Source organism: Pseudophryne corroboree, chromosome 3 (genome assembly GCF_028390025.1).
Source record: "Pseudophryne corroboree isolate aPseCor3 chromosome 3, aPseCor3.hap2, whole genome shotgun sequence".
Classification (NCBI taxonomy): Eukaryota; Metazoa; Chordata; class Amphibia; order Anura; family Myobatrachidae; genus Pseudophryne; species Pseudophryne corroboree.
In genome coordinates this window covers 480,111,500-480,139,398 of record NC_086446.1, presented here as the reverse complement: position 1 = coordinate 480,139,398, position 27,899 = coordinate 480,111,500, and the positions used below count along the sequence as shown (strand labels likewise).

The window sequence follows — 27,899 nt, the reverse complement described above, 5'->3', positions numbered from 1 at the left end:
GGGGGGGGGGGGGGGGGGGGGGGGGGGCACCCAGGTCTGTTTCCCATTGAAGCTCACATCTAGATATACTGTATAGGAGTCAACCTGGAGTAGGAAGAAGTAAGGGGCCTGCGACAGCAAAACTACTCAGAACTATTTAAGGGGAAAAACCACATTGTGAGCAGTAAAGTGACGCAATTTATAGCATATAAATTAATGAGAATTTAGCCTCTAAATCACCTAAAGAGATGGACATATCTCCATCCATCCATTACGTCCAACACGAATCTGATACCTTTAGACAACCAATGTGTCAAACAAGGGAGACAGGTTAGGTGAGAAATTATTGGGTGGGTAGTCTAAAGTCGTTTAAACCTTTTGATACAAAAGTCCCAAATTTGTCAGGTGAAAATAATAACCCAAATGGGCCAAATATAACAAAGACCGTAGTCTAAAGGGGATGCCCACTAGGGAGTGTAGACTAAGGTCTCCAGGTCTAACCAACGTGGCCTCCAACCAGAAGCAAACATGCCACTGCTTGACTGAGGTGGGAGGCCACATTCGCCATTTCTTGTACCACCACATATGCTATGAAAGCTAGTTCTTGGAATTTTATCCCTCCACACAAACTGCCTAAATCGTGTATGGATCTGAGCGAGGACATCAGACCCGATATAGAAATGGACGCAATGTCAATGGCGGACGCAGTGGAGCGATGTTTTTGCTACTGTGCTAAAGCCATTAAGGGGTACTTGCAAAGTGAGTGACAGGTAGTCAACATTTGGGGAAGATAATATGGGTGGATAGAAAAACGCAGGCATGTCGGGACCACATTCCTGAACGTGCCATAGTAAGCCACTGCAAATTTGTATACAATTGGAGATTGCCAGGCGTCCTAGGCGAGATGCTTAGACTGAGAGAGCATAAAACTGCATGCACCTCTGAATCAGGCCCGTTTGTCAGGTACACTAACCGGTAACGACTGGAACAAGTAGAAGAGTCTTGTCAGGAGATTCATTTTGAGAACAGCAATCCTACCAAACCATGAGATTTTATGACCTCGCCATATAAATAGGTTCATCTTTATGGAAGAAACAGCTGAATTTTCCATATAAAGAGAATCACAGCTACGGGTATGGCATATTCCTATGTATGGTTCTCCAAGAAAACTTAAAACTGAGTTTAAGCTAGTGTAGATGGCGAGAGGAAATATGGAAAGGGATATGGGACGTAAGAGTAAGTAAAACATTTCCCCTAAATATAGGAATTTAAAATTACACAGGGTATTATTTGACACCAGCGATGTCTCAGAAAAGGCGGGATCTAGAGCTAGGGGCTCTATAACTACAGCAATTATTAAGGGCCACAATGGGCACCCCCCTCTGTCTAGTGCTGTTAGAAAGAAAGACTCTAAGACAACACCGATAACTGATACTCTAGCTAAAGGGGGGTACACACGGAGAGATCCGTGCTTAAAATCTAAGCAATCTTGCTAGATTGCTTAGATTTTAAGCACGGATCTGCCGTGTGTATGCCCTCCAGCGATAGCGATGCCCGGCCCCGCACATCGCTATCGCCGATGCTAGATTGAGCTGCATGCAGGCTCAATCTAGCGGGTCGCTCACTTCACCGATGTGTGAAGTGAGCGGCCCCCCGTCGGCTTTCCCCCTCGCTCAGCACATCGCGCTGTGCTGAGCGGGGTGAGAGATGTGTGCTGAGCGGTCTGTATTAAGATCGTTCAGCACACATCTCTCCCGTGAGTACCCCCCTTAAGGGACTAGACTATAGAGCAAAGGTTACTAGCATAAAAAGCCAGTGATCTTTTCATATGCCTTCTCTGCATTCAGAGAAATCTATAGAGCAGGCACCCTGGAGGTACTAAATATAGTGTATAAGGCTAACCACACATCTTGTGTTGGCCCGTGCCTGCCTCTCGGTAATAAAACCAACATGGTTGTCCAATATGAGAAGCGGAAGTACATAATTTAAAAAGGGATACTGCACTCTTTATGTAAAACTATAATTTTAGCTGGGATTCGGTCGTTAGGTCGACACAACTTAGGTCGACAGTCATTCGGTCGACCAAAGGTCGACGGGGACACTAGGACGACATGGACTCTAGGTCGACGTCTACTAGGTCGACAGGTCAAAAGGTCGACATGAGTTAAAAAGAAACTTTTTGGACTTTTTCATACTTTAAGATCCACGTGGACTACAATTGGGAACGGTAACCTGCCTGAAGCTCGCGAGCCAAGATTTCTGGCCTCGCAGCATGCATTGGGCCTGTCCATATATCCCCGCCTCCTGGCTCAGGCAAATCAGTTGTTTTCCAAAGCTTAAGACAGGAGCATCATGTAAAGGCAGGAGCATCATGTAAAGCCCTAATCAGACGAGAAGAACACACATACACACCCTTCTGTACAAGAGGGAAGAGGTTAGTGAGTAAAAGGATCCTCAAATCAGGTGCGTCAGGATGGGATCCCTATGGAACCTATGGACTTAGGAGAAATACCATTATCAACGGTAAGTTCTTAACATAGCGTATATTTCTCCTGCAGGGTCCACAGGGTATCCACAGGATACATTGGGATGTCCCAAAGCAATTTAGGGGTGGGGACGCTCCTGATTAGACAGGAGAATCTTTCGCCCAAATTCAGCGTCCTGAGAGGCAAAGGTATCCACGGCATAATGTCTAATGAATGTGTTAACGGAAGACCATGTGGCTGCCTTACATATCTGTTCTGCTGAAGCACCATGTTGTGCTGCCTATGATGGACCTACCTTACGAGTAGAGTGAGCAAAGACATTATCCGGAAACGGGAGATCAGCCTGAGAATATGCTTCCGAAATTATCATCTGAAGCCACCTCGCCAGTGTCTGCTTATCAGCAGGCCATCCGCTCTTGTGAAATCCGTAGAGAACAAAGAGAGAATCTGTCTTTCTGATAGCACTGGTACGATCTACATAGATCCTTAAGGCACGAACTACGTCCAACAATGCATCTCCAGCAGAGGTCCGGCCCCTGGAAAGCCGGGACTACAATTTCTTCGTTAAGGTGGAATTTAGACCTCACCTTAGGAAAATACCCAGATTTAGTTCTGAGAACTGCTCTATCTGGATAAAAATTTAGAAATGGAAAACGACATAACAATGCACCTAAATCTGACTCTTCTAGCTGAAGCCATTGCCAGTAGCTGTCAACCATTTAAAATCCACTCTTTTAAGTGGTTCAAATGGGGCAACTTGAAGGGTCTTTACAACAAAACTTAGGTCCCAAGGCACTGCAGGAGGAACAAAAGGAGATTGAATGCGCAGCATTCCCTGGAAAAAAGTGCGCACATCCTGTAGGTTGGCAATTTTCTTTTGGAACCATACAGTTAGTGATGACACCTGCACTCTCAAGGAAGCCACCCTTAAACCATTATCCATTCTGGAAACTCTGAAAGACCTGGGGTCAATTTTCCGTTCACTGCACCACTGAATATAGGCTTGCCATATTCTGTGATAAATACGAGCTGAGGAGGGTTTCCTTGCTCTAAGCATTGTCTGAATTACCTGTTGTGAGATTCCTCTTGACTTCAGGATAGAGGTCTCATGAGCCACGCCGTCAGACAGTCGATCCAGATGTCTGTGATGACAAGGCCCCTGAATCAGTAGATCTGGACAGTGAGGTAGTAGAAATGGAGCATCCATCGACATCCTCTGCAGATCTGTGTACCAATGTCTTCTGGGCCAAGCCGGAGCTATTAGTATCACAGCACTTTTTCCTTGTTTTACCTTTCTCACCACCCTGGGTAACAGGGCGATGGGAGGAAACACATAGGCCAGATGAAAGTCTCATTTCACTGACAGGGCATCCACAAAGATCGCTTTGGGATCCATTGTTCTTGATCCGTATGCAGGCACCTTGTGGTTCTGACGTGACGCCATGAGATCTATCTCTGGCAACCCCCATCTGTCGACAAGGGTCTGGAAGACCTGGCGTGCTAAGAGGGGCTGTGTGGTGCCATTGCAGCACACTTGTAGAAATTTTCCTTATATTTATAGAAAGAAATGAGCATGGTAGAGTGACACAGTCTTTATCAGCATTCTATGCATATATTTAACAGTAGGAAAATATATTCAGCACGTGATGTTGTGTAAACATTGTGCAGTCTTTAAAGATCCAGATAGAGAGTGCTATAAGCTGCACCAGCCACCCAAATGTATTGTCTACTGAGGCAGTCACTCACCCTGGAGGTCTCTGTGCCCTGGGTGGTGGAGACAGCCATTTTGTGGACTTAACTCATAAAAGAATATCGTACATCAATTCACAAGAAACTAGTGACATCACTGAGACAGGTCCCAGTTGCACTGTTACGAATATTAAGGGACTGATGCAGAGTTGAGCATATGCCCATGTGCAGAGTGTATTTTGCATGAACTTGACGGCACATGCTTCACAAATGGACACACACAAATGCAGGCAACGCAGATTCATAGTAGTTGGCATGGATAGTGCTATGGATGGTGATCCTGCTGTCAGCCACCATTAAGCCTGGAAAAGAACACGAAAATGGCGATATACAGGATAGAGTACATAGAAAGTGATAACTAAATTATTGTGCCTATACATTACCCCGAGATTCCAACTGTTCAGACGTGCTTCCAGGTCGCTGTCATCAAAGCTGGCTAAGGTTCTTTTGGAGAGATCCCCCTAAACCAGATACACAAGTACAAAATTAATACATTATTAGAGGGACGCCATGACTTGTCATATTTATAAATGCATGCAATCACTGGCGCTTCCATTATAATATATGTAACCCAACTTAAATTAAATGTTATGTATAGATCGTCTCCTTTCAAAATAATTAAATATTTACAGAGTAAACCGTGTTCTTATGCAATTTCCTCGGGACATCATAGCTGTGCAGGTTCTCCAGGTCCCATCACAGAATCACAAGTGAGTACCACCTATGTCAATCAGCAATTACACCTGTGCTCCAGCACAGACTATGGAAAACATGCACTGTTGCAGTTCCCAGAGGACTGGAGTTAGTAAAAATGTAACTCTTTTTTTATTCTACTAAAATATCTTCTGACTAAATAACTCCTCCCTCTCATTTATATATTGTATAAGAAACCATCTTTCTTTTTACACTACTAGATGCTGCTTAACCTGTCTCCTTCCTCTCATTTACCGTATATACTCGAGTATAAGCCGACTTTTTCAGCACTTTTTTTTGTGCTGAAAAAGCCCCCTCGGCTTATACTCGAGTCAGTGCAGTGGGAAGGAGTGGGGACACGGACGGCAGTCAGTGCAGTGGGAAGGAGGGACACGGAGGGCACAGCGCACGCCTCTCCTGTGTCTCTCCTGCGTCTCCGGTGGGTCTATTAAATGAAGTACCCGTTCGTGAGCTCTGATTGGCTCATGAACCGGCACTTCATTTAACAGACCCGCCACGGACGCCGGAGACTCAGGAGGGACACAGGAGAGGCGCGCGCTGTGCCCTCCGTGTCCCATCTTTACAAGACAGCGCGGGAGCGTCGGAGGGTAAGTTACCGTATACCTGGCACTGGGGGGGATCATATTTGGCACTTGGGGGGGGGCATATGTGGCACTATGAGGGCATATCTGTCACTGTGGGGGAATATCTGGCAGTATGGGAGCATATCTGGCACTGTGGGGGCATATTTGGCACTATGAGGGCATATCTGGCACTATGAGGGCATATCTGGCAGTATGAGGGCATATCTGGCACTGTGGGGGCATATCTGGCACTATGAGGGCATATCTGGCACTGTGGGGGAATATCTGGCAGTATGAGGGCTGTGTACGGCTAGAGCTGCATTTCCCACCCTAGGCTTATACTCGAGTCAATAAGTTTTCCCAGGTTTTTGTGGTAAAATTAGGTGCCTCGGCTTATATTCGGGGTCGACTTATACTCGAGTATATACGGTACATTAAATGTCAGAAGCCATCTTTCTTTCTACACAACTAGAATGTCTACTAAACTTATAACTAAAACTCACTTACATAAAGGAACCTCTCAGTTTACAGTACTAGAATGCTGCTGAATCTGTGTCAACGGCCATCTTTCTTTTTATACCACAAGAACATCTGTAGCATCTGTCTCCTCAGCCTCATTTACGTAGAGATATATTTAGTTTCATTACATTTTTCACACTTTCAGTAACATGGGGTGGAATGTAATGAAGTCCGAGTTTGGCGGATGTGTGATATGCCAGCCGAACTCAGACAATCACTTATAAGGCAAAACAATGCGATATAAATGATCTTGCACGTCAGACTTCATAACATCCCACCCATAAGCACAATCTTTTCTGCATCACAAATATTAACTCCAGCTGTTGTAGAACTGAATGTTTCAGCATGCCCTGTTAGGAATTTACACCAGCCTATCCGGGACACGCTGCACATATATACCATTGTTCCGGCTTTCCATGCTTTGCACATTTTTCAGACTTGTTAAATAATACACTTTGATCTGCCCAATTACAATGAGTTAGTACTTCATGTGACTTGGAATGTTTTGGAATGAAAACCATTTTGGACTTTAGGGCATATTTACCATTCAGTATTTGCGGGATATCTCCTGTAAACAGCAGTTTTTCAGTGGAGGTGGGTACCCTCAAAATATAAGGCTCCCCAGATATACCATGAAGGGATTGCAGCAGATATCTCCGATATATGACGTGGTTCATTCATTTCATACCGCAAATGCATACCCCCGACAACACTCATTTTGGGGGCATACCCAAATCCGATATCTACTGTGGTCCCGACAGTAGCTGCAACCCCTATAGATGGTGTTAGCCGTTGTAGCCTTTGGACTACATTGAACTGAGAGTGGACTGTTCTGAAATCTTCCTCGGCAATGGGTGCCAAGCATGTGAGGTTAGCAAATCGCGCTTACGCATTAGTGTTCCGGTAGTCCCAATACAGTAGTGAAGAGAACGCTGGTGCGAATATTGCACTAATAACACATTGCAGGGATGGGTTGCTTTCGGCGACCCTTTCCCTGCATGTGAACATTAATACATTTACAGTGCATCCAGAAAGTATTCACAGCGCTTCACTTTTTCCACACTTTGTTATGTTACTGCCTTATTCCAAAATGGAGTAAATTAATTTTTTCCCCTCAAACTTATACACACAATACCCCATAATCACGACGTGAAAAAAGTTTGCGATTTTTGCAAATTTATTAAAAATAAAAAACAAAGAAATCCCATGTACATAAGTATTCACAGCCTTTGATCAATACTTTGTTGATGCACCTTTAGCAGCAATTACAGCCTCAAGTCTTTTTGAATATGATGCCACAAGCTTGGCACACCTATCTTTGGGCAGTTTTGCCCAATCCTCTTTACAGCACCTCTCAAGCTCCATCAGACTGGATGGCAAGCGTCGGTGCATACTCATTTTTAGATCTCTCCAGAGATGTTCAATCAGATACAAGTATGGGCTCTAGCTGGGCCACTCAAGGACATTCACAGGGTTGTCCTGAAGCCACTCCTGTGATATCTTGCCTGTGTGCTTAGGGTTGTTGTCCTGCTGAAAGATGAACCGTCACCCCAGTCTGAAGTCAAGAGCGCTCTGGAGCAGGTTTTCATCCAGGATGTCTCTGTACATTGCTGCATTCATCTTTCCCTCTATTCTGATTAGTCTCCCAGTTCCTGCTGCTGAAAAACTTCCCCACAGCATGATGCTGCCACCACCATGCTTTACTGTAGGGATGGTATTGGCCTGGTGATGAGCGGTGCCTGATTTCCTCCAAACATGACGCCTGGCATTCACGCCAAAGAGTTCAATCTTTGTCTCATCAGACCAGAGAATTTTGTTTTGCATGGTCTGAGAGTCCTTCAGGTGCATTTTGGCTAACTCCAGGCAGGCTGCCATGAGCTTTTTAATAAGGAGTGGCTTCCGCCTGGCCCCTTTACCATACAGGTGGATTGCTGCAGAGATGGTTGTCCTTCTGGAAGGTTCTCTTCTCTCCACAGAGGAATGCTGTAGCTTTGATAGAGTGACCATTGGGTTCATGGTCACCTCCCTGACTAGGGCCTTTCTCCCCCGATCGCTCAGTTTAGAAGGCCAGCCAAATCTAGGAAGACTCCTGGTGGTTCCAAATTTCTTCCATTTATGGATGATGAAGGCCACTGTGCTCATCAGAACCTTCAAAGCAGCAGATATTTTTCTGTACCCTTCCCCAGATCTGTGCCACGAGTCAATCCTGTCTCGGAGGTTTACAGACAATTCCTTTGACTTCATACTTGGTTTGTGCTCAGACATGCACGGTCAAGTGTGGGACCTTATATAGACAAATGTGTGCCTTTCCAAATCATGTCCAATCAACTGAATTTACCACAGGTGGACTCCAATTAAGCTGTAGGAACATCTCAAGGATGATCAGTGGAAACAGGATTCACCTGAGCTCAATTTTGAGCTTCATGGCAAAGGCTGTGAATATTTATGTACATGTGAGTTCTTAGTTTTTTATTTTTAATAAACTTGCAAAAATCTAAAAAAAAAAATAAGGTTTTATATATATATATATATATATATATATATATATATATATATATGGGGTATTGTGTGTATAATTTTGAGGGGAAAAAAGTAATTTAATCCATTTTGGAATAAGGCTGTAACATAACAAAATGTGGAAAAAGTGAAGCGCTGTGAATACTTTTCGGGTGCACTGTAGGCAGTATTTAATTTCTAAAGGCCGTGAATAGCGGTGGTAATAAATGACTATTATTGAGTCTGAAACCCGGTAGTAGAAACATATTCCCCTATGGATTTCTATGAGGGCTGCTGTTCTGCCGTATTTACCAAGCTTGGCTCTGATACCCAACATCTGCAAGATTTGACAGAGGGGGATCCTCCAGATACCTTTCCGTTAGCACCAGTTGCTGCATGTACCTGCCAATAGCAACGCACGGGCTGCACGTGACCTGCACCAGGAAGCAATGCAGCTTACTATTCGTGTAAGCTCTGAAGTCTGCTTCTAGCTCTCCGCCAGGAAGGCTCTTATCAGAGCCCGTATCATGGAAAGAGCTTAATTGTAAATATGCATATATTTATTTTGTAGTTGCGAATCTGTGCGGAAAATATTTATTACAGCCGCATTAAAAATGCAGATTGTGATAAGTATGCTCCTTTGTCTTAAACTCCACATAACTGGAACTATGAATATGTATTGTGTGTTTGTATTCTCATTTCAACAGATTTATGATCTCCCTGTTGTACAGTGTTAACCGTTGCTGGCTTGTGGTTCCGACTTAAATTCCTGGCGTACTTGGGAAAACAAAAGCTGCCAGAGACTGATAAAAGTAGGGCCAGGGGTCAGGCTAATGTGCGAGCTTGTCTGATCTATTTAAAGGAAAAATATTCCTCTGCTAGAACTCCTCTTTAATCTTCTTTTTCCAGGAATTCTCTGGCATGGGGGGTATTTTGGATTCTGCTGTGAAAAGTATTATTTTTATGCCTCTGATAACTGGCCCGCTCAGCTGTTCGTCCTCTCCTGTTGCATGTGGTTATTGCGGTGTTTTTATATCGTGTTGAAAGCACTTACAGGAACATGGTACATGGAACATGTGGAAGATAGCGTAAGGGTGATGAGAGGCTGCTTCTCAATGCGGGACGGTTTGTGAAGTACTGAACAATGATCAATATTTTATTACACTGTAGAAATGTTGAACTTCTGCATAGAACTATTGCCTAGATATAGCACAAATTTTTCCACGACCTGAAGATATTATTCTATTGACAGATAGTGTAAGCAACTTTTCCTTGAAAAACAGAAGATCCATGACTGGTCAGAAGAAAGAATAGTAAATATGACTTCTATATGAAATATTTCAAATTAAAAGAAGACTTATGAAATAGTCATCACTTAAAAGATATTTAAGGGTAGTATTACGTCAACAATTTTTCAGATGCAAGTTCACACATTCTTATGTTTTCTGTAATGGTTTCCAGAGCTGAAATACTGAACGTTTTCCTAGCGATATCGTGATTTGGTAATAAAAGAACCTGCAAATTGCTCTGTTGCCCTGTAATTATCGCAACTATTCATTTCAATAAACCTGTTACATTCTGCTTACAGAAACTGACAGGATAACAATAGGAACGTACCGTGATTTCCGGCTTTATGCAATTTTTATGGAGCTGCAGGAATCAATAACCTGTGTCATGCAAACCCAAGTCTCACAGGGATGCGACTGTTTTGGGAATTGCATGGCCTTGGCTTCCAGTGGCCACTGAAATTCTGTTCTCTCAGGAAATAGTTTATTAACAAAGTGTATGAACCGGAGTTCACCCCCCTAAAGTCACTGACTTGTCCTCAGTATGCTATAAATGTTATGTTCTATATATATATAGGAGCAGACCGATTTATATTAACAACTAGCATTTGCCAGCAGTTTCGCTCGATGTATGTTATTGCTCAGTGGAACTAATATTACAAAGGCAGTAGTGCCATCTAATATTATGATGTATATTTTATATTGTACATATCGATACTAAATTTGTAAATACTTGCAATTTTACCTTCAGGGATTAAAACAAAATATGCTTTGCGCTACTAAATCGTGAGCAAGGCACGAAATGGTAGAAGCAGCTGCTCTTGAGATCTATGCCTGCAGTCCTGAGCGTTTGCCCATGTGACTTGTTGACCATCATAGCGAAGCAGACGCTTACAAAAAACTGTAGGAGCTTGAATTGTTGGGGATAAGGGGTATGTGTGGTATAAACACAGTCTCACCTGTGCCACATTCCATTATAGGGGGGTATTCAATTAGTGCCTTTTTTTGTTTTCGGAAAGTCGAAAAAACATAACTTTTCGCCCATTTGTAGGGTGAATTCACATTCAACTTATTCAAAGCCGGTTCCGAGTTTTTGACTTGTCAAAAAATCTGCCCGAGCGTAAACCACGTGGATCGGCTAATTTGCCACCAATCCATGTTTTGTCTAATTTGCGGGCGATTGACAGTTTTTTGGTTTTTGCCCATGCCGATTCGACAAAAAATAGGATTTTAATACCTACCGGTAAATCCTTTTCTCTTAGTCCGTAGAGGATGCTGGGGTCACCATTAGAACCATAGGGTATAGACGGGATCCGCAGGAGACATGGGCACTTTAAGACTTTGAATGAGTGTGAACTGGCTCCTCCCTCTATGCCCCTCCTCCAGACTCCAGTTATAGGAACTGTGCCCAGGGAGACGGACATTTCGAGGAAAGGATTTATTGTTAACTAAGGTGAGATTCATACCAGCTCACACCTCAAGCATGCCTCACAACGTGGCATTCAACAGAACACAAGCCAACAGCATGAACAATTTCAGCAACAGGCTGACAATAACCGTAATACAACATATGTGTAACCATAACTATTAACTGCAGATACAGTACACACTGGGACGGGCGACCCAGCATCCTCTACGGACTAAGAGAAAAGGATTTACCGGTAGGTATTAAAATCCTATTTTCTCATACGTCCTAGAGGATGCTGGGGTCACCATTAGACCCATGGGGTTATACCAAAGCTCTAGAACGGGCGGGAGAGTGCGAATGACTCTGCAGCACCAATTGACCGAACTCAAGGTCTTCATCGGCCAAGGTGTCAAACTTGTAGAACTTTGCAAAAGTGTTTGACCCCGACCAAGTAGCTGCTCGGCAAAGTTGCAATGCCGAGACCCCCCTGGCATCCGCCCAGGACGAGCCCACCTTCCTAGTGGAATGGGCCATCACTGATTCCGGTAACGGCAGTCCAGCCGTGGAATGGGTCTGCTGAATCGTGTTACAGATCCAGCGCGCAATGGTCTGCTTGGAAGCAGGACACCCAACCTTGCTGGGAGCATACAGGACAAACAGAGCCTCTGTTTTCCTAATCTGAGCCGTTCTGGCGACATAAATCTTCAAAGCTCTGACGACATCCAGAGATTTTGATTCAACGAAGGCGTCAGTAGCCACAGGTACCACGATAGGTTGGTTTACGTGGAAAGAGGAAACCACCTTCGGTAAAAATTGCTGACGTGTCTTCAACTCAGCTCTATCTTCATGGAAGATCAAATAAGGGCTCTTGTGAGACAATGCCGCTAACTCAGACACCCGCCTTGCAGATGCCAAGGCCAACAGGATGACCACTTTCCAAGTGAGGAATTTCAACTCCACCTTCAGCAAAGGTTCAAACCAATATGATTGAAGGAACTGCAACACCACATTAAGGTCCCAAGGTGCCACCGGAGGCACAAATGGAGGTTGGATGTGCAACACTCCTTACACGAAAGTCTGAACTTCTGGAAGGGAGGCAAATTGTTTCTGAAAGAAAACCGATAAGGCTGAAATCTGTACCTTAATAGAGCCTAATTTTAGGCCCGCATCCACACCTGCTTGTAGAAAATGGAGAAAACGCCCCAGGCGAAACTCTTTCGTAGGAGCCCCTTTGGCTTCACACCAAGAGATATATTTTCTCCAAATATGGTGGTAATGTTTAGCCGTTACCACTTTTCTGGCCTGAAGAAGTGTGGGAATGACTTCACTGGGAACACCCTTACGGGTTAGGATTCTGCGTTCAACCGCCATGCCGTCAAACGCAGCCGCGGTAAGTCCTGATACACGCACGGCCCCTGTCGTAACAGGTCCTCGCGCAGAGGAAGAGGCCAGGGATCTCCTATGAGTAATTCCTAAAGATCTGGATACCAAGCCCTCCTTGGCCAGTCTGGAACAATGACGATCGCCCTGATCTTTGTTCTTCTTATGATCTTTAGAACTTTCTGAATGAGAGCAAGTGGAGGGAATACATACACCGACTGAAACACCCACGGTGTCACCAGTGCATCCACTGCTATTGCTTGAGGGTCCCTTGACCTGGAACAATATCTCTGAAGCTTCTTTTTGAGACGAGATGCCATCATGTCTACTTGAGGAACTCCCCAACGACTTGTTATCTCTGCGAAGACTTCTTGGTGGAGGTTCCACTCTCCTGGATGGAGATCGTGTCTGCTGAGGAAGTCTGCTTCCCAGTTGTCCATTCCTGGAATGAAAATCGCTGACAGAGCGCTTGTATGTTTTTCCGCTTAGCGGAAAATCCTTGTGGCTTCTGCCATTGCCGCTTTGCTTTTCGTTCCGCCCTGACGGTTTATGTACGCTACTGCTGTTACATTGTCTGACTGGATCAGTACCAGCAGATCTCGAAGAAGATGTTCCGCTTGTAGGAGGCCGTTGTAAATGGCCCTTAACTCCAGAACATTTATGTGGAGACAAGTTTCCTGACTTGACCATCTTCCTTGGAAGCTTTCTCCCAGTGTGACTGCCCCCCAACCTCGGAGGCTTGCATCCGTGGTCACCAGGATCCAATCCTGTATCCCGAACCTGCGCCCCTCTAGTAGGTGAGAGCTGTGCAGCCACCACAGGAGTGATATCCTGGCCTTGGACAACAGGATTATTCTCTGGTGCATGTGTAGATGGGACCGGACCACTTGTCCAACAGGTCCCACTGAAACACTCTGGCATGGAACCTGCCAACCTGAATGGCCTCGTAGGCCGCAACCATCTTCCCCAGCAACCAAATGCAGCATTGATGGATTGACACTCTTGCTGGTTTCAGAATTTGTTTGACCAGACTCTGAAGTTCCAGCGCCTTTTCCACAGGAAGAAAGACTCTCTGTAGTTCTGTATCCAATATCATTCCCAAAAATAACAACCGCGTCGTTGGAATCAACTGTGATTTTGGCAAGTTTAGGAGCCAACCATGTTGCTGGAGAACCGTCATGGAGAGTGCAACGTTTTGGACCAACTGGTCCCTGGATCTCGTTTTTATCAGGAGATCGTCCAAGTATGGGATAATCGTGACTCCTTGTTTGCGAAGGAGAACCATCATCATCCCCGTCATCACTTTGGTGAAAATCCTCGGAGCCGTGGAAAGACCAAACGCCAATGTTTGAAATTGGTAATGACAATCCTGAATAGCAAATCTCAGGTAAGCCTGATGCGGAGGATAAATGGGAACATGTAAGTAGGCATCTTTTATGTCCATCGACACCATATAATCCCCTTCCTCCAGACTGGAGATCACTGCTCGAAGAGACTCCATCTTGAATTTGAATCTCTTTAGGTAGAAATTCAGGGATTTCAAGTCTAGGATCGGTCTGACCGAGCCGTCCGGCTTCGGGACCACAAACAGGCTCGAATAAAACCCTTCTCCCTGTTGTGACTGGGGAACCCTGATGATAACCTGATTTAAACACAATTTTTGTATTGCGTCGCAAACTACCTCCTTGTCGGGAAGAGAAACTGGAAAGGACGATTTGAAAAAACGGCGAGGAGGGGCGTCTTGAAACTCCAGCTTGTACCCTTGGGATACTATTTGCAATATCCAAGGGTCTAGGTTCAAACGAACCCAAAACTGACTGAAGAGTTTCAGACGGGCCCCCACCGGTGCGGACTCCCGCATTGGAGTCCCAAAGTCATGCGGTGGAGGCGGCAGAAGCCTGGGAGGACTTCTGCTCTTTGGAGCCTGACAAGGCTGGAGATCTTTTACCTCTTCCCCTTCCTCTAGTAGCAAGGAAGGAAGAACACCGGCCCTTTCTGAATTTATTGGGCCGAAAGGACTGCATTTGATAATGGTGCGTTTTCTTTTGTTGTGGAGGAACATAAGGTAAAAAGGATGACTTACCCGCGGTAGCCGTAGACACCAAATCATCAAGGCCGTCTCCAAATAAGGCCATACCTTTATATGGTAAAGCTTCCATACTTTTCTTGGAGTCAGCATCAGCATTCCATTGGTGAATCCACAACGCACGCCTAGCTGAGACAGCCATGACATTGGCCTTTGATCCCAAAAGGCCAATATCCCTTGCAGCTTCCTTTAGATATGCTGCGGCGTCCCTGATATGACCTAGAGTCAAGAGAAAGCTATCCTTATCTAGGGTATCTATATCAGATGACAAGCTATCTGCCCATTTTTCAATTGCACTGCTCACCCACGCAGATGCAATGGCTGGCCTGAGCAGCGTACCTGTGGTGACATAAATGGATTTCAATGTATTTTCCTGCCTACGATCTGCAGGATCCTTAAGGGCTGCCGTGTCCGGGGACGGAAGAGCCACCTTTTTGGACAGCCGGGATAGAGCCTTGTCCACAATAGGGGGTGACTCCCACTTAACCCTATCCCCAGAGGGAAAGGGATACGCCATCTGAATCCTTTTGGGAATCTGAAACTTTTTGTCAGGACTTTCCCAAACCTTATCAAATAGAGCGTTCAGTTCATGAGAGGGAGGAAACGTTATCTCAGGCTTCTTTCCCTTAAACATACAGATTTTTTTGTCAGGAACAGCAGGGTCCTCCGAGATCTGTAATACGTCTTTTATCGCCACAATCATGTACCGAATGCTCTCTGACAATTTTGGATCTAATCTGGCATCACTATAGTCGACACTTGAGTCAGAGTCCGTGTCGGTATCCGTGTCTGCCAACTGGGTAAACGATCTTTTTTGTGACCCTGAAGGGGTCTGGACTTGCAACAACGCATCCTCCACAGACTTCTTCCATGCCTGGTTCTGAGACTCAGATTTATCCAATCTCTTACTAATAAGAGCCACATTTGCATTCAAGGCATTCAACACATTAGCCCAATCAGGAGTTGGCGGTGCCGACAGGGTCTCTCCCACAGCCGTTTGTGTCCCCAACACAGTCTCCTCCTGGGAAGAGCACTCCGCCTCAGACATGCCGACACACGTGTACCCAACACTCACAGACACACTGGGCATATAGGGGACAGACCCACAGTAAAGTCTGTCAGAGAGACACAGAGGGAGTTTGCCAGCTCACAACCCAGCGCTTCACCATCGGTTCTGAAACCCAAATTAATGCCTCAGAACTGCAGCGCTATTATAATAATAACAATATGCACCAAAATTACTGTGCCCCCCCCCCCCCACCCGTTTTGCACCCTGTTACTTGTACAGCCGTGTGAGGAAGGACCAGCGTCTCTGCAGCCTGTGTAGAGAAAATGGCGCTGAGCTGTGTCAGCTGAGAGGACTAAGCTCCGCCCCTGCAATGGCGCGCTTCAGACCCGCGTTTTTCAGTAAATGTTTATACTGGCGGGGGTAGGACAGTGTCTCCGCACCTATGTCCCCTCTTGCCAGTCTGTTTTGAGATATATATATATATATGCTGCCCAGGGCGCGCCCCTCCCCCCCCCTGCGCCCTGCAATGCCCCTGTGTGTGGGAGCATGGCGTGCAGCGCGATCGCTGTGCGGTTCCTCAGAAGCCGTCACTGAAGTCTTCTTTACTTCTTCTACTCACCTCAGGAGCTAATGGTGTCCTGTAGACAAGAAGCAGATCCTTTAAACTCACCAGAAGTAGGTCTGACTTCTCTCCCCTAAGTCCCACGAAGCAGGGAGACTGTTGCCAGCAGTCTCCCTGAAAATAAAAACCTAACAAAAGTCTTTTCCCGAGAAACTCTGTAGAGCTCCTCAGTGTGCATCCAGTCGGCCTGGGCACAATTCTAAAACTGGAGTCTGGAGGAGGGGCATAGAGGGAGGAGCCAGTTCACACCCATTCAAAGTCTTAAAGGCCCATGTCTCCTGCGGATCCCGTCTATACCCCATGGTTCTAATGGTGACCCCAGCATCCTCTAGGACGTATGAGAAAAAAAAAGTTGAGAAGGCATGGTGAAAACATAGCAAACAACTGTCGGAAATGCCCGCTGCTGAATACCAAATGGTCGCATTAGTGCTGATTTTCAGACTGTCAGAAAACTTGGCACTAAATGAATATCTCCCATAATCTCTGCCTCAATTAGGTTCCTCTGCAGGGCAGTCACTTTAAGTTGGGTTCCGTTGCCTAAATTGGGTGGTGGCAAGTTCTGCAGAAGCAAGATCGGAACACCAACTTCAGTACGCTGAGTGTCAAGTCTTTATTGCTCCCCTCCCTGATGTTACATCGGGCTCATACATACCTAAGTTTCTGTCTAGGTCACTAATGCTATCCATTAGTGAAAACACAATCCAAATTCATCCAGTAGTTTTTGCGTGATGCAGGAACCAACAGACAGACAAAAAATCCCTAGAAGTATATTTCTCAAAAACATTGCTTTGTACAGACACAACCCTGAGTGTATTTTTTCCATGTGATTTATCTCATGCACTCTAACCAATGCACTGTGATGTGTACCTATTTCTGTGTGATTGAGATAAATATAACGTGCAGCACGTGTGATCTGCGATTACAATGGGAGACACACGGGAACGCGCATCGCAATCGCACGAGAAGGACATGCAATGTGTCACTTTTCATGCAATCCGTCTCTATCGCATAAAAAATAAGAATTTACTTACCGATAATTCTATTTCTCGTAGTCCGTAGTGGATGCTGGGAACTCCGTAAGGACCATGGGGAATAGCGGCTCCGCAGGAGACTGGGCACATCTAAAGAAAGCTTTAGGATCACCTGGTGTGCACTGGCTCCTCCCCTTATGACCCTCCTCCAAGCCTCAGTTAGGATACTGTGCCCGGACGAGCGTACACAATAAGGAAGGATTTTGAATCCCGGGTAAGACTCATACCAGCCACACCAATCACACTGTACAACTTGTGATCTGAACCCAGTTAACAGCATGATAACAGAGGAGCCTCTAGAAAAGATGGCTCACTACAACAATAACCCGAATATTTTGGTAACAATAATTATGTACCAGTATTGCAGACAATCCGCACTTGGGATGGGCGCCCAGCATCCACTACGGACTACGAGAAATAGAATTATCGGTAAGTAAATTCTTATTTTCTCTGACGTCCTAGTGGATGCTGGGAACTCCGTAAGGACCATGGGGATTATACCAAAGCTCCCAAACGGGCGGGTGAGTGCGGATGACTCTGCAGCACCGAATGAGAGAACTCCAGGTCCTCCTCAGCCAAGATATCAAATTTGTAGAATTTTACAAACGTATTTGCTCCTGACCAAGTAACTGCTCGGCAAAGTTGTAAAGCCGAGACCCCTCGGGCAGCTGCCCAAGATGAGCCCACCTTCCTTGTGGAGTGGGCATTTTAAGATTTTTGGCTGTGGCAGGCCTGCCACAGAATGTGCAAGCTGAATTGTACTACAAATCCAACGAGCAATCGTCTGCTTAGAAGCAGGAGCACCCAGTTTGTTGGGTGCATACAGGATAAACAGCGAGTCAGATTTTCTGACTCCAGCCGTCCTGGAAACATGTATTTTCAGTGTCCTGACCACGTCAAGCAACTTGGAATCCTCCAAGTCCTTAGTAGCCGCAGGTACCACAATAGGTTGGTTCATGTGAAATGCAGAAACCACCTTAGGTAGAAAATTTGAGGACGAGTCCTCAATTCTGCCCTTTCAGAATGAGATATTAAGTAAGGGCTTTTATATGATAAAGCCGCCAATTCTGACACCCGCCTGGCTGAAACCAGGGCTAACTCGTCACTTCCATGTGAGATATTTTAAGTCCACAGTGGTGAGTGGTTCAAACCAATGTGACTTTAGGAAACTCAACACAACATTGAGATCCCCAAGGTGCCACTGGAGGCACAAAAGGAGACTGTATATGCAGTACCCCTTTTACAAATGTCTGAACTTCAGGCACTGAAGCCAGTTCTTTTTGGAAGAAAATCGACAGGGCCGAAATTTGAACCTTAATGGACCCTAATTTTAGGCCCATAGACAGTCCTGTTTGCAGGAAATGGAGGAAACGACCCAGTTGAAATTCCTCTGTAGGGGCCTTCTTGGCCTCACCCCACGCAACATATTTTCGCCAAATGCGGAGATAATGTTTTGCGGTTACGTCTTTCCTGGCCTTGACCAGGGTAGGGATCTTCAGGATCCGGCGTTCAACCGCCATGCCGTCAAACGCAGCCGCGGTAAGTCTTGGAACAGACAAGGCCCTTGCTGGAGCAGGTCCTTTCTTAGAGGTAGTGGCCACGGTTCGTCCGTGAGCATCTCTTGAAGTTCCGGATACCAAGTCCTTCTTGGCCAATCCGGAACCACGAGTATAGTTCTTACTCCTCTCCTTCTTATGATTCTCAGTACTTTTGGTATGAGGGGCAGAGGAGGGAACACATACACTGACTGGTACACCCGCGGTGTTACCAGAGCGTCCACCGCTATTGCCTGAGGGTCCCTTGACCTGGCGCAATATCTGTCTAGTTTTTTGTTTAGACGGGACGCCATTATGTCCACCTTTTGTTTTTCCCAACGGTTTTCAATCAGGTGGAAGACTTCTGGGTGAAGTCCCCACTCTCCCGGGTGAAGGTCGTGTCTGCTGAGGAAGTCTGCTTCCCAGTTGTCCACTCCCGGAATGAACACTGCTGACAGTGCTATCACATGATTTTCCGCCCAGCGAAAATCCTTGCAGCTTCTGCCATTGCCCTCCTGCTTCTCGTGCCGCCCTGTCTGTTTACGTGGGCGACTGACGTGATGTTGTCCGATTGGATCAATACCGCCTGACCCTGAAGCAGGGGTTTCGCTTGACTTAGGGCATTGTAAATGGCCCTTAGTTCCAGAATGTTTATATGAAGAGATGTCTCCAGGCTTGACCATAAGCCCTGGAAATTTCTTCCCTGTGTGACTGCTCCCCAGCCTCGCAGGCTGGCATCCGTGGCCACCAGGACCCAGTCCCGAATGCCGAATCTGCGGCCCTCTAGAAGATGAGCACTCTGCAACCACCACAGGAGGGATACCCTTGTCCCTGGTGACAGGGTTATCCGCTGAAGCATCTGAAGATGCGACCCGGACCATTTGTCCAGAAGGTTCCACTGTGCGTGGAATCTGCCGAATGGGATTGCTTCGTAGGAAGCCACCATTTTTACCCAGAACCCTTGTGCATTGATGCACTGAGACTTGGTTCGGTTTTAGGAGGTTCCTGACTAGCTCGGATAACTCCCTGGCTTTCTCCTCCGGGAGAAGCACCTTCTTTCTGGACTATGTCCAGAATCATCCCTAGGAACAGAAGACAAGTCGTCGGAACCAGCTGCGATTTTGGAATATTGAAAATCCAATCGTGCTGCCGCAACACTACCTGATATAGTGCTACACCGATCTCCAACTGTTCCCTGGATCTTACCCTTATCAGGGAATCGTCCAAGTAAAGGATAACTAAAATTCCCTTCCTTCGAAGGAATATCATCATTTCGGTCATTACTTCAGTAAAGACCCGGGGTGCCGTGGACCATCCCTACGGCAGCGTCCGAACTGATACAGTTCTGTACCATAACCTGAAATACCCTTGGTGAGAAGGGTACATTTTGACATGAAGGTAAGCCTCCTTGATGTCCCGAGACATCATGTAGTCCCCTTCTTCCAGGTTTGCAATCACTGCTCTGAGTGACTCAATTTTGAATTTGAACCTCTGTATGCAAGTGTTCAAAGATTTTAGATTTTAGATTTTAAAATCGGTCTCACCGAGCCGTCTGGCTTCGGTACCACAATAGTGTGGAATAATACCCCGTTCCCTGTTGCAGGAGGGGTACCTTGATTATCACCTGCTGGGAATACAGCTTGTGAATGGCTTCCAAAACTGCCTCCCTGTCAGCGGGAGACGTCGGTAAAACAGACTTTTGGAAACGGCGAGGGGAATACGTCTCGAATTCCAATTTGTACCCCTGAAATATTATCTGAAGGATCCAGGGGTCTACTTGCGAGTGAGCCCACTGCGCACTGAAATTCATTGAGAACGGGACCCCACCGTGCCTGAACTTGTAAAGCCCTAGCGTCATACTGAGGGCTTGGCAGCGGCGGAAAAGGGTTTCTGTTCCTTGGAACTGGCTGATCTCTGCAGCCATTTTCCTCTCCCTCTGTCACGAGCAGAAAAGAGGAACCCTTTTGTCCGCTTGCCAACCAGGACTGCGCCTGATAATACGGCGTCTTATTTTGAGAGGCGACCTGGGGTACATCCCCTCTTTTAAGGCAATACTTCCAAATGCCGTTTGGAATCCGCATCACCTGACCACTTTACTGGAATAATTGGACAACGCACTTATACTTGATGCCAGTCGGCAAATATTCCGCTGTGCATCCTGCATATATAGAAATGCATCTTTTAATTGCTCTATAGGCAATAATATACTGTCCTTATCTAGGATATCATATTTCCAGTCAGGGAATCCGACCACGCCAACCCAGCACTGCACATCCAGGCTGAGGCGATTGCTGGTCGCAGTATAACACCAGTATGTGTGTAAATACATTTTAGGATACGCTCCTGCTTTCTATCAGCAGGATCCTTAAGGGCGGCCATCTCAGGAGAGGGTAGAGCCCTTGTTTTTACAAGCGTGTGAGCGCTTTATCCACCCTAGGGGGTGTTTCCCAACGCACCCTAACCTCTGGCGGGAAAAGGTATACTGCCAATAACTTTTTAGAAAATATCAATTGTTATCGGGGGGAAACCCACGCATCATCACACACCTCATTTTATTTCTCAGATTCAGGAAAACTACAGGAAGTTTTTCCTCACCAAACATAATACCCCTTTTTTTTGGTGGTATTCATATTATCAGAAAAGTGTAAACTTTTTCCATTGCCTCAATCATGCAATGTGTGGCCCTATTGGAAATCACGGTTGTCTCTTCACCGTCGACACAGGAGTCAATACCCCTGTCGGCGTCTGTATCTGAGGTAACGGGCGCTTTAGGGCCCCTGTATGAGACGTCTGGACATGCACAAGCTGAGTAGCCGGCTGTCTCATGTCAACCACTGTCTTTTATACAAAGCTGACACTGTCACGCAATTTCAACAGTACATCCACTCAGGTGTCGACCCCCTAGGGGGTGACAACACTATTTCAGACACTCTACTCCGTCTCCTCATCATTTTTCTCCTCATACATGTCGACACCAACGTACCGACACACAGCACACACACAGGGAATGCTCTGATAGAGGACAGGACCCCACTAGCCCTTTGGGGAGACAGAGGGAGAGTTTGCCAGCACACACCAGAGCGCTATATATATACAGGGATAACCTTATATAAGTGTTTTTCCCTTTATAGCTGCTGTATTGTTATATACTGCGCCTAATTTGTGCCCCCCTCTCTTTTTTAACCCCTTTCTGTAGTGTAGTGACTGCAGGGGAGAGCCAGGGAGCTTCCCTCCAACTGAGCTGTGAGGGAAAATGGCGCCAGTGTGCTGAGGAGATAGGCTCCGCCCCTTTCTCGGCGTCCTTATCATCCTTTTTCTGTATGTTTTGGCAGGGGTTAAATGCATCCATATAGCCCAGGAGTTATATGTGATGCATTTATTTTAGCCATATAAGGTTTTTTTATCGATTTATTGCGTCTCAGGGCGCTGCCCCCCCCAGCGCCCTGCACCCTCAGTGACCGGAGTGTGAAGTGTGCTGAGAGCAATGGCGCACAGCTGCGGTGCTGTGCGCTACCTTATCTGAAGACAGGATCGTCTTCTGCCGCCGATTTTTCCGGACCTCTTCGCTCTTCTGGCTCTGTAAGGGGGACGGCGGCGCGGCTCCGGTGATCCATCCAGGCTGAACCTGTGATCGTCCCTCTGGAGCTAATGTCCAGTAGCCTAAGAAGCCCAATCCACTCTGCACGCAGGTGAGTTCGCTTCTTCTCCCCTTAGTCCCTCGATGCAGTGAGCCTGTTGCCAGCAGGTCTCACTGAAAATAATAAACCTAAACTAAAACTTTCACAAAGAGCTCAGGAGAGCCCCTAGTGTGCACCCTTCTCGTCGGGCACAGAAATCTAAACTGAGGCTTGGAGGAGGGTCATAGGGGGAGGAGCCAGTGCACACCAGGTGATCCTAAAGCTTTCTTTAGATGTGCCCAGTCTCCTGCGGAGCCGCTATTCCCCATGGTCCTTACGGAGTTCCCAGCATCCACTAGGACGTCAGAGAAACAGGCAATATCGCACTAGTGGATGGGGGCGTTTACAGTTTTATTATATGCATAGATTCGCAATTTAGAAAACATCCAAACAATGTCATCATAAAGAAACTGATGTCATTATGTAGTCAACAAAGACTGATTACAGGACTAATAAACTGGCTTACTCTAGAGAAAACCCATGAAAAGCTTTTTACACTTATGTGATGCTCCTGCTAACAGCCCTTTATATAGAGCCAACTGCAATGCCATAAACGATATACTGACAGGAAAGCTAGAATGTATAGGACTATTGCATGCTCCATAATATTTGTTTAAATTCTCTTTAGTCATACAAGCATAAATCTGTGTCTATGGGGTATATTCAATTGAAGGACATACATTTGTCGGAATGGATCCAACCTGGGCTATTCAATGACATCTCAATTCGGCTTTTAAGAAAGTCGAATTGAGATGGGGATGGGGGGGGGAGCCGCGGGCAGAAGTGGGAGAGCAGCGCTACGCTGCTGTAGCGCTGCTCTCCCCCGTCTGCCCTCAGCTCTCCCCCGTCTCCCACCCTGTCTCTCTGCCTCTCCCGTCCCTCCTCTCCCAGTCCCTGCATCACAGCCGCCGCTGATGGTAGCATCCACCTGGCTCCAGCAAGCGAGGTCTCGCTTGCTGGAGCTGGGTGGACGCTGCTGCGAGTGGCGGCTGTGACATCCTCCAGCGCTGGTCACCCCGTCCCCGCCTCGGCTCTCCCCATCCCAGTTCGACTTTTTTTAAAGTTGAATTGAGATGGTCGAAAACGGGGCCAAAACGGCCCGTTTTCAACACAAGCACGTGGATCGACAGCTATTCCGCCGATCCATGTGCTTTTCGACAAGTCGAATTCCTCTTTTGGGAGGGGGGGGGGGGGTGTTTAAAGGTACCAACTTGCATTTTGAGTTGAAAGTGTGCAGGTCACATACACAAAGGACATGGCCATTTTGCACATTTGGAGGTAGGTGTACTAAGCCTTGGAGAGTGATGACGAGAGATAAAGTACCGACTAATCGTCTCCTAGCTGCCATGTTGCAGGCTTTGTTTAAAGGCTCAGTATATCTGACCCTTAATCCTGATGCAACCTACAAAGTCACTAGAACAAAAGACCACAACAGAAGCCCTGACTATTGATTCAGTTCACAAAATTGCTGCAACCACTATTTTTAATCAACAGGTGCTCTATCAATACAGAAATTCAGGATACAGAAATTCAGGATTGCCAGCTGGAGCTCCCTATGGTTTTTCGGCTGTTCCAAAATTTTAACATCGATAAACAGTATTCAGCTGGCGAGCACATCACTACAAGTCAAATACAGCCCTGTTCATTTATGTATTTAGACAGTCATTTTCTACTCTAAGGATCTGACAGTTCAGTATTCAATTTGTGGGCAATTCCAACCCGTTTTTGACCGTTTTCGACAATGCCGAGTCAACTTTTTTTAAAGTCAGATTGACATTATCAAAAACGGTCCAAAAAGCTGTCGGATTCGCCCGCTAATCCGACAAAACACATGGATCAGCGGCTAATACACTCATCCACGTGTTTTCTGACATAGGTCGAATTCAAATTTGACCTAAAAAAGTCGGAAAGTACAGATTTTCCGACTTTTTAAAAAATCCAAAAGTAACTGAATAGACCCCTATAGGAACAATGGGGCAAATGTATTAAGCCTGGAGTTGTGATAAACCAGTGATAAGTGGAAGGTGATAACGCACCAGTCAATCAGCTCCTAACTGTCATTTTTCAAACCTGTAATGATTGGCTTATCACTGCTTTATCACTTCTCCAAGCTTAATAATACATCTGCTCCCATGAGCCTTAAATCAAGATGCACGTGCAACAGGGTTTGCTAATCAGGTTTTTAAAGCAGTTTCATTTGAAAATACAAACACAAGCACCATTTTAATATGTAACATAGAAGAAAATCACTGGGGGGGGGGGGGGGTGTGTCTTACATTGTGTAGAAGAGTCAGGGCGTCCTCACCAGACCTGTGCGCGGGGCTCAGGGAACGTGATGCCAGTTTCTGGCTGCTTGAGTATTTGGGCCTAGGAAACAAGTTCAATATATTAGACAGAGGATAATGTTTTCAGAAATTTGTATTATCTCTGCAAGCGGTATTTAAAGAACATAAAAGTTTTTCCAATTTATGTAGTAAGACAACACTTTGCACCTCCCCACAGATTCCATTCCATGCGTTCAATACTCTTTAGCAAAGGACATTAATTTTTCAGCGTGTTTCCTGAAGAGTATATCGCTTGTGATTCATGTAAAGCCAGTAGGGAAGAAGAGAGATGCTGATACAAGGCCAGTATCTCTTACATAAACAAGACATAAGGCATATTCTTGGCCTGGCCACAAGCTGAGTGGTGGGAGCGAGCTCTCCGCACATCATGTGACTATTCACTACACGGGGCCTGCACATCTATGTTTGTACAAGAGCGCAGTGCCAAATTGATAATAAAGCTTTTATGATTATCTTACACTAAAGAGACGGCTTTCTTCAAACATTCACTGTACTGTAATTTACTGCGGCCCAGACAAGCTAGACAAGACTTAAAGAAATAAGTTATTCGGCCAAGCTGCATGACCTTGAATAAAGACTTTTGTTGGTGACTGCACTGTTATTAGTGACCGAGGTCCTTGTTGTGTTTATTACATCAGTTAGAAGTCAGAAACAGCTATAGCTGTAGTTGAACGGTTTATTTTGCAATAAATCACTTGTATACAATGCTTTTCTATTAGAACCTGTTTCGCAATTGCGTGCAACTCATGCGCATTTGCAGCAGCATTGCGTTCGTGGAAATAAATACAGTCTGTATCCAGAAGTAGCCATCATTACTGTGGGTGGGTACACATCAGGCCAACGGACAATCAGGACGATGGTCGGGGCATTTTCCCTTCACCCCGGACCATCCCCGATTGCCTGTACACACTAGCCCGATGTATTGAACGTCTAAATGATACCTTGTTCCAGCCTTCAGTACACTGCACTGGGTCATGTGCGAAATCTTCTGGTTGGCCATGCAGCAGGACCGACCAAAAGATGTCACCTACGATCAGCGAGAGTGAGCATTTGGGCATACACATTAGGCGATATGCATGATTTGTCATTCTGATACCGAAAATTGTGCACATATCGACCTAATGTGTACCCAGCCTATCAGTGATTGACTAGCACTAGCTCTATCCTTGGTTCATGAGTTCCACCAGAAATCAGATGGATCTCTGCATAGGCACAATTCTGAATAGCCTGCAATTACATCTATTTGGCCAAGGTGCACATCCTACATGTGAACGTCCAGTTGCACCCAATAAGCCAAAAGTGGAGATGCAGGCTTCAACAGAGTGCAGATGCTAAAAAATAGGATTTTGGTACTTACCAGGTAAATCCTTTTCTTTGAATCCATAGGGGGCACTGGAGTACTCTTGAGATATGGACGGCTTCCGCAGGAACAAGGCACTGAATAATTAAATTTAGAACTCTCCTCCCCTCCATATCCCAGAGTACCTCAGTGTTTTTTACTGAGCCAAACAGGAGCTATAGAGGGGTTGACAATGGAAAAGCACATAAAACATAACGGACAACAATAAAGTTGACACATAACGTGATTGACAACTAAACAGTTGGCACTATAACCGATAGAACTTGAAACTTTGAACCAGTCGGTGAGAATGTGTTACCATAAGATCCTCTGAACTTACCACAAACCAGGTAAAACTGCTCTGGGTGGGCGTCCAGTGCCCCCGATGGATTCAAAGAAAAGAATTTACCTGGTAAGTACCAAAATCCTATTTTCTCTGACGTCCTAGTGGATGCTGGGTACTCCGTAAGGACCATGGGGGATAGAGGGGCTCCCCAGGAGACTGGGCACTCTTAAAAGAAAGATTAGGTACTATATCTGGTGTGCACTGGCTCCTCCCTCTATGCCCCTCCTCCAGACCTCAGTTAGAATCTGTGCCCGGCCAGAGCTGGATGCACTCTAGGGGCTCTCCTGAGCTTCCTAGAAAGAAAGTATTTGTTAGGTTTTTTATTTTCAGTGAGATCTGCTGGCAACAGACTCACTGCTACGTGGGACTGAGGGTAGAGAAGCGAACCTACCTGCTTGCAGCTAGCTTGGGCTTCTTAGGCTACTGGACACCATTCACTCCAGAGGGATCGAACACAGGCCCAGTCCTCGGTCGTCCGGTCCCGGAGCCGTGCCGCCGTCCCCCTTGCAGAGCCAGAAGAACCGAAGAGAAGTTGAAAATCGGCGGCTGAAGACTCCGGTCTTCATTAAGGTAGCGCACAGCACTGCAGCTGTGCGCCATTGCTCCCTCTGCACACCACACACTCCGGTCACTGATGGGTGCAGGGCGCTGGGGGGGGCGCCCTGGGCAGCAATTAGAGTACCTTACATGGCTAAATAGCACATAATACAGCTAATAAACTGTATATGTGCATAATCCCCTGCCATAAAGTATATAAAAAAGCGGGAGAAGTCTGCCGAGAAAGGGGCGGGGCTATCTTCCTCAGCACACGGGCGCCATTTTCTCTTCACAGCTCCGCTGGAAGGCAGCTCCCCAGGCTCTCCCCTGCAGTTTCCAGGCTTCAAGGGTAAAAAAGAGAGGGGGGGCACTAAATTTAGGCGCAAACTGTGTATAATAAGCTGCTATAGGGAAAAATCACTCACTTTAGTGTAAATCCCTGGTTATATAGCGCTGTGGTGTGTGCTGGCATACTCTCTCTCTGTCTCCCCAAAGGACTTTGTGGGGTCCTGTCCTCAGTCAGAGCATTCCCTGTGTGTGTGCGGTGTGTCGGTACGGCTGTGTCGACATGTTTGATGAGGACGCTTACGTGGAGGCGGAGCAGGAGCCGATAAGTGTGATGTCGCCCCCTGCGGGGCCGACACCAGAGTGGATGGATATGTGGAAGGTATTAACCGACAGTGTCAACTCCTTGCATAAAAGGTTCGATGATGTAACAGCTTTGGGACAGCCGGCATCTCAGCCCGCGCCTGCCCAAACGTCTCAGAGGCCATCAGGGGCTCAAAAACGCCC

The 27,899-nt window shown here is 46.2% G+C and overlaps 1 protein-coding gene across 1 annotated transcript in view; it reads right to left on the bottom strand.

Moving 5' to 3' along the window:
- Nucleotides 1-27,899, bottom strand: part of CEP112 (centrosomal protein 112) — a 733,320-nt gene that overhangs the window by 576,664 nt on the left and 128,757 nt on the right. The window contains exons 6-7 of the mRNA XM_063960841.1: nt 24,817-24,907; nt 4,598-4,675 (exon numbers count right to left, since the gene is read on the bottom strand). Of these exons, the coding sequence (XP_063816911.1) occupies nt 4,598-4,675; nt 24,817-24,907 (169 nt within the window). The remainder of the gene's footprint in view (nt 1-4,597; nt 4,676-24,816; nt 24,908-27,899) is intronic.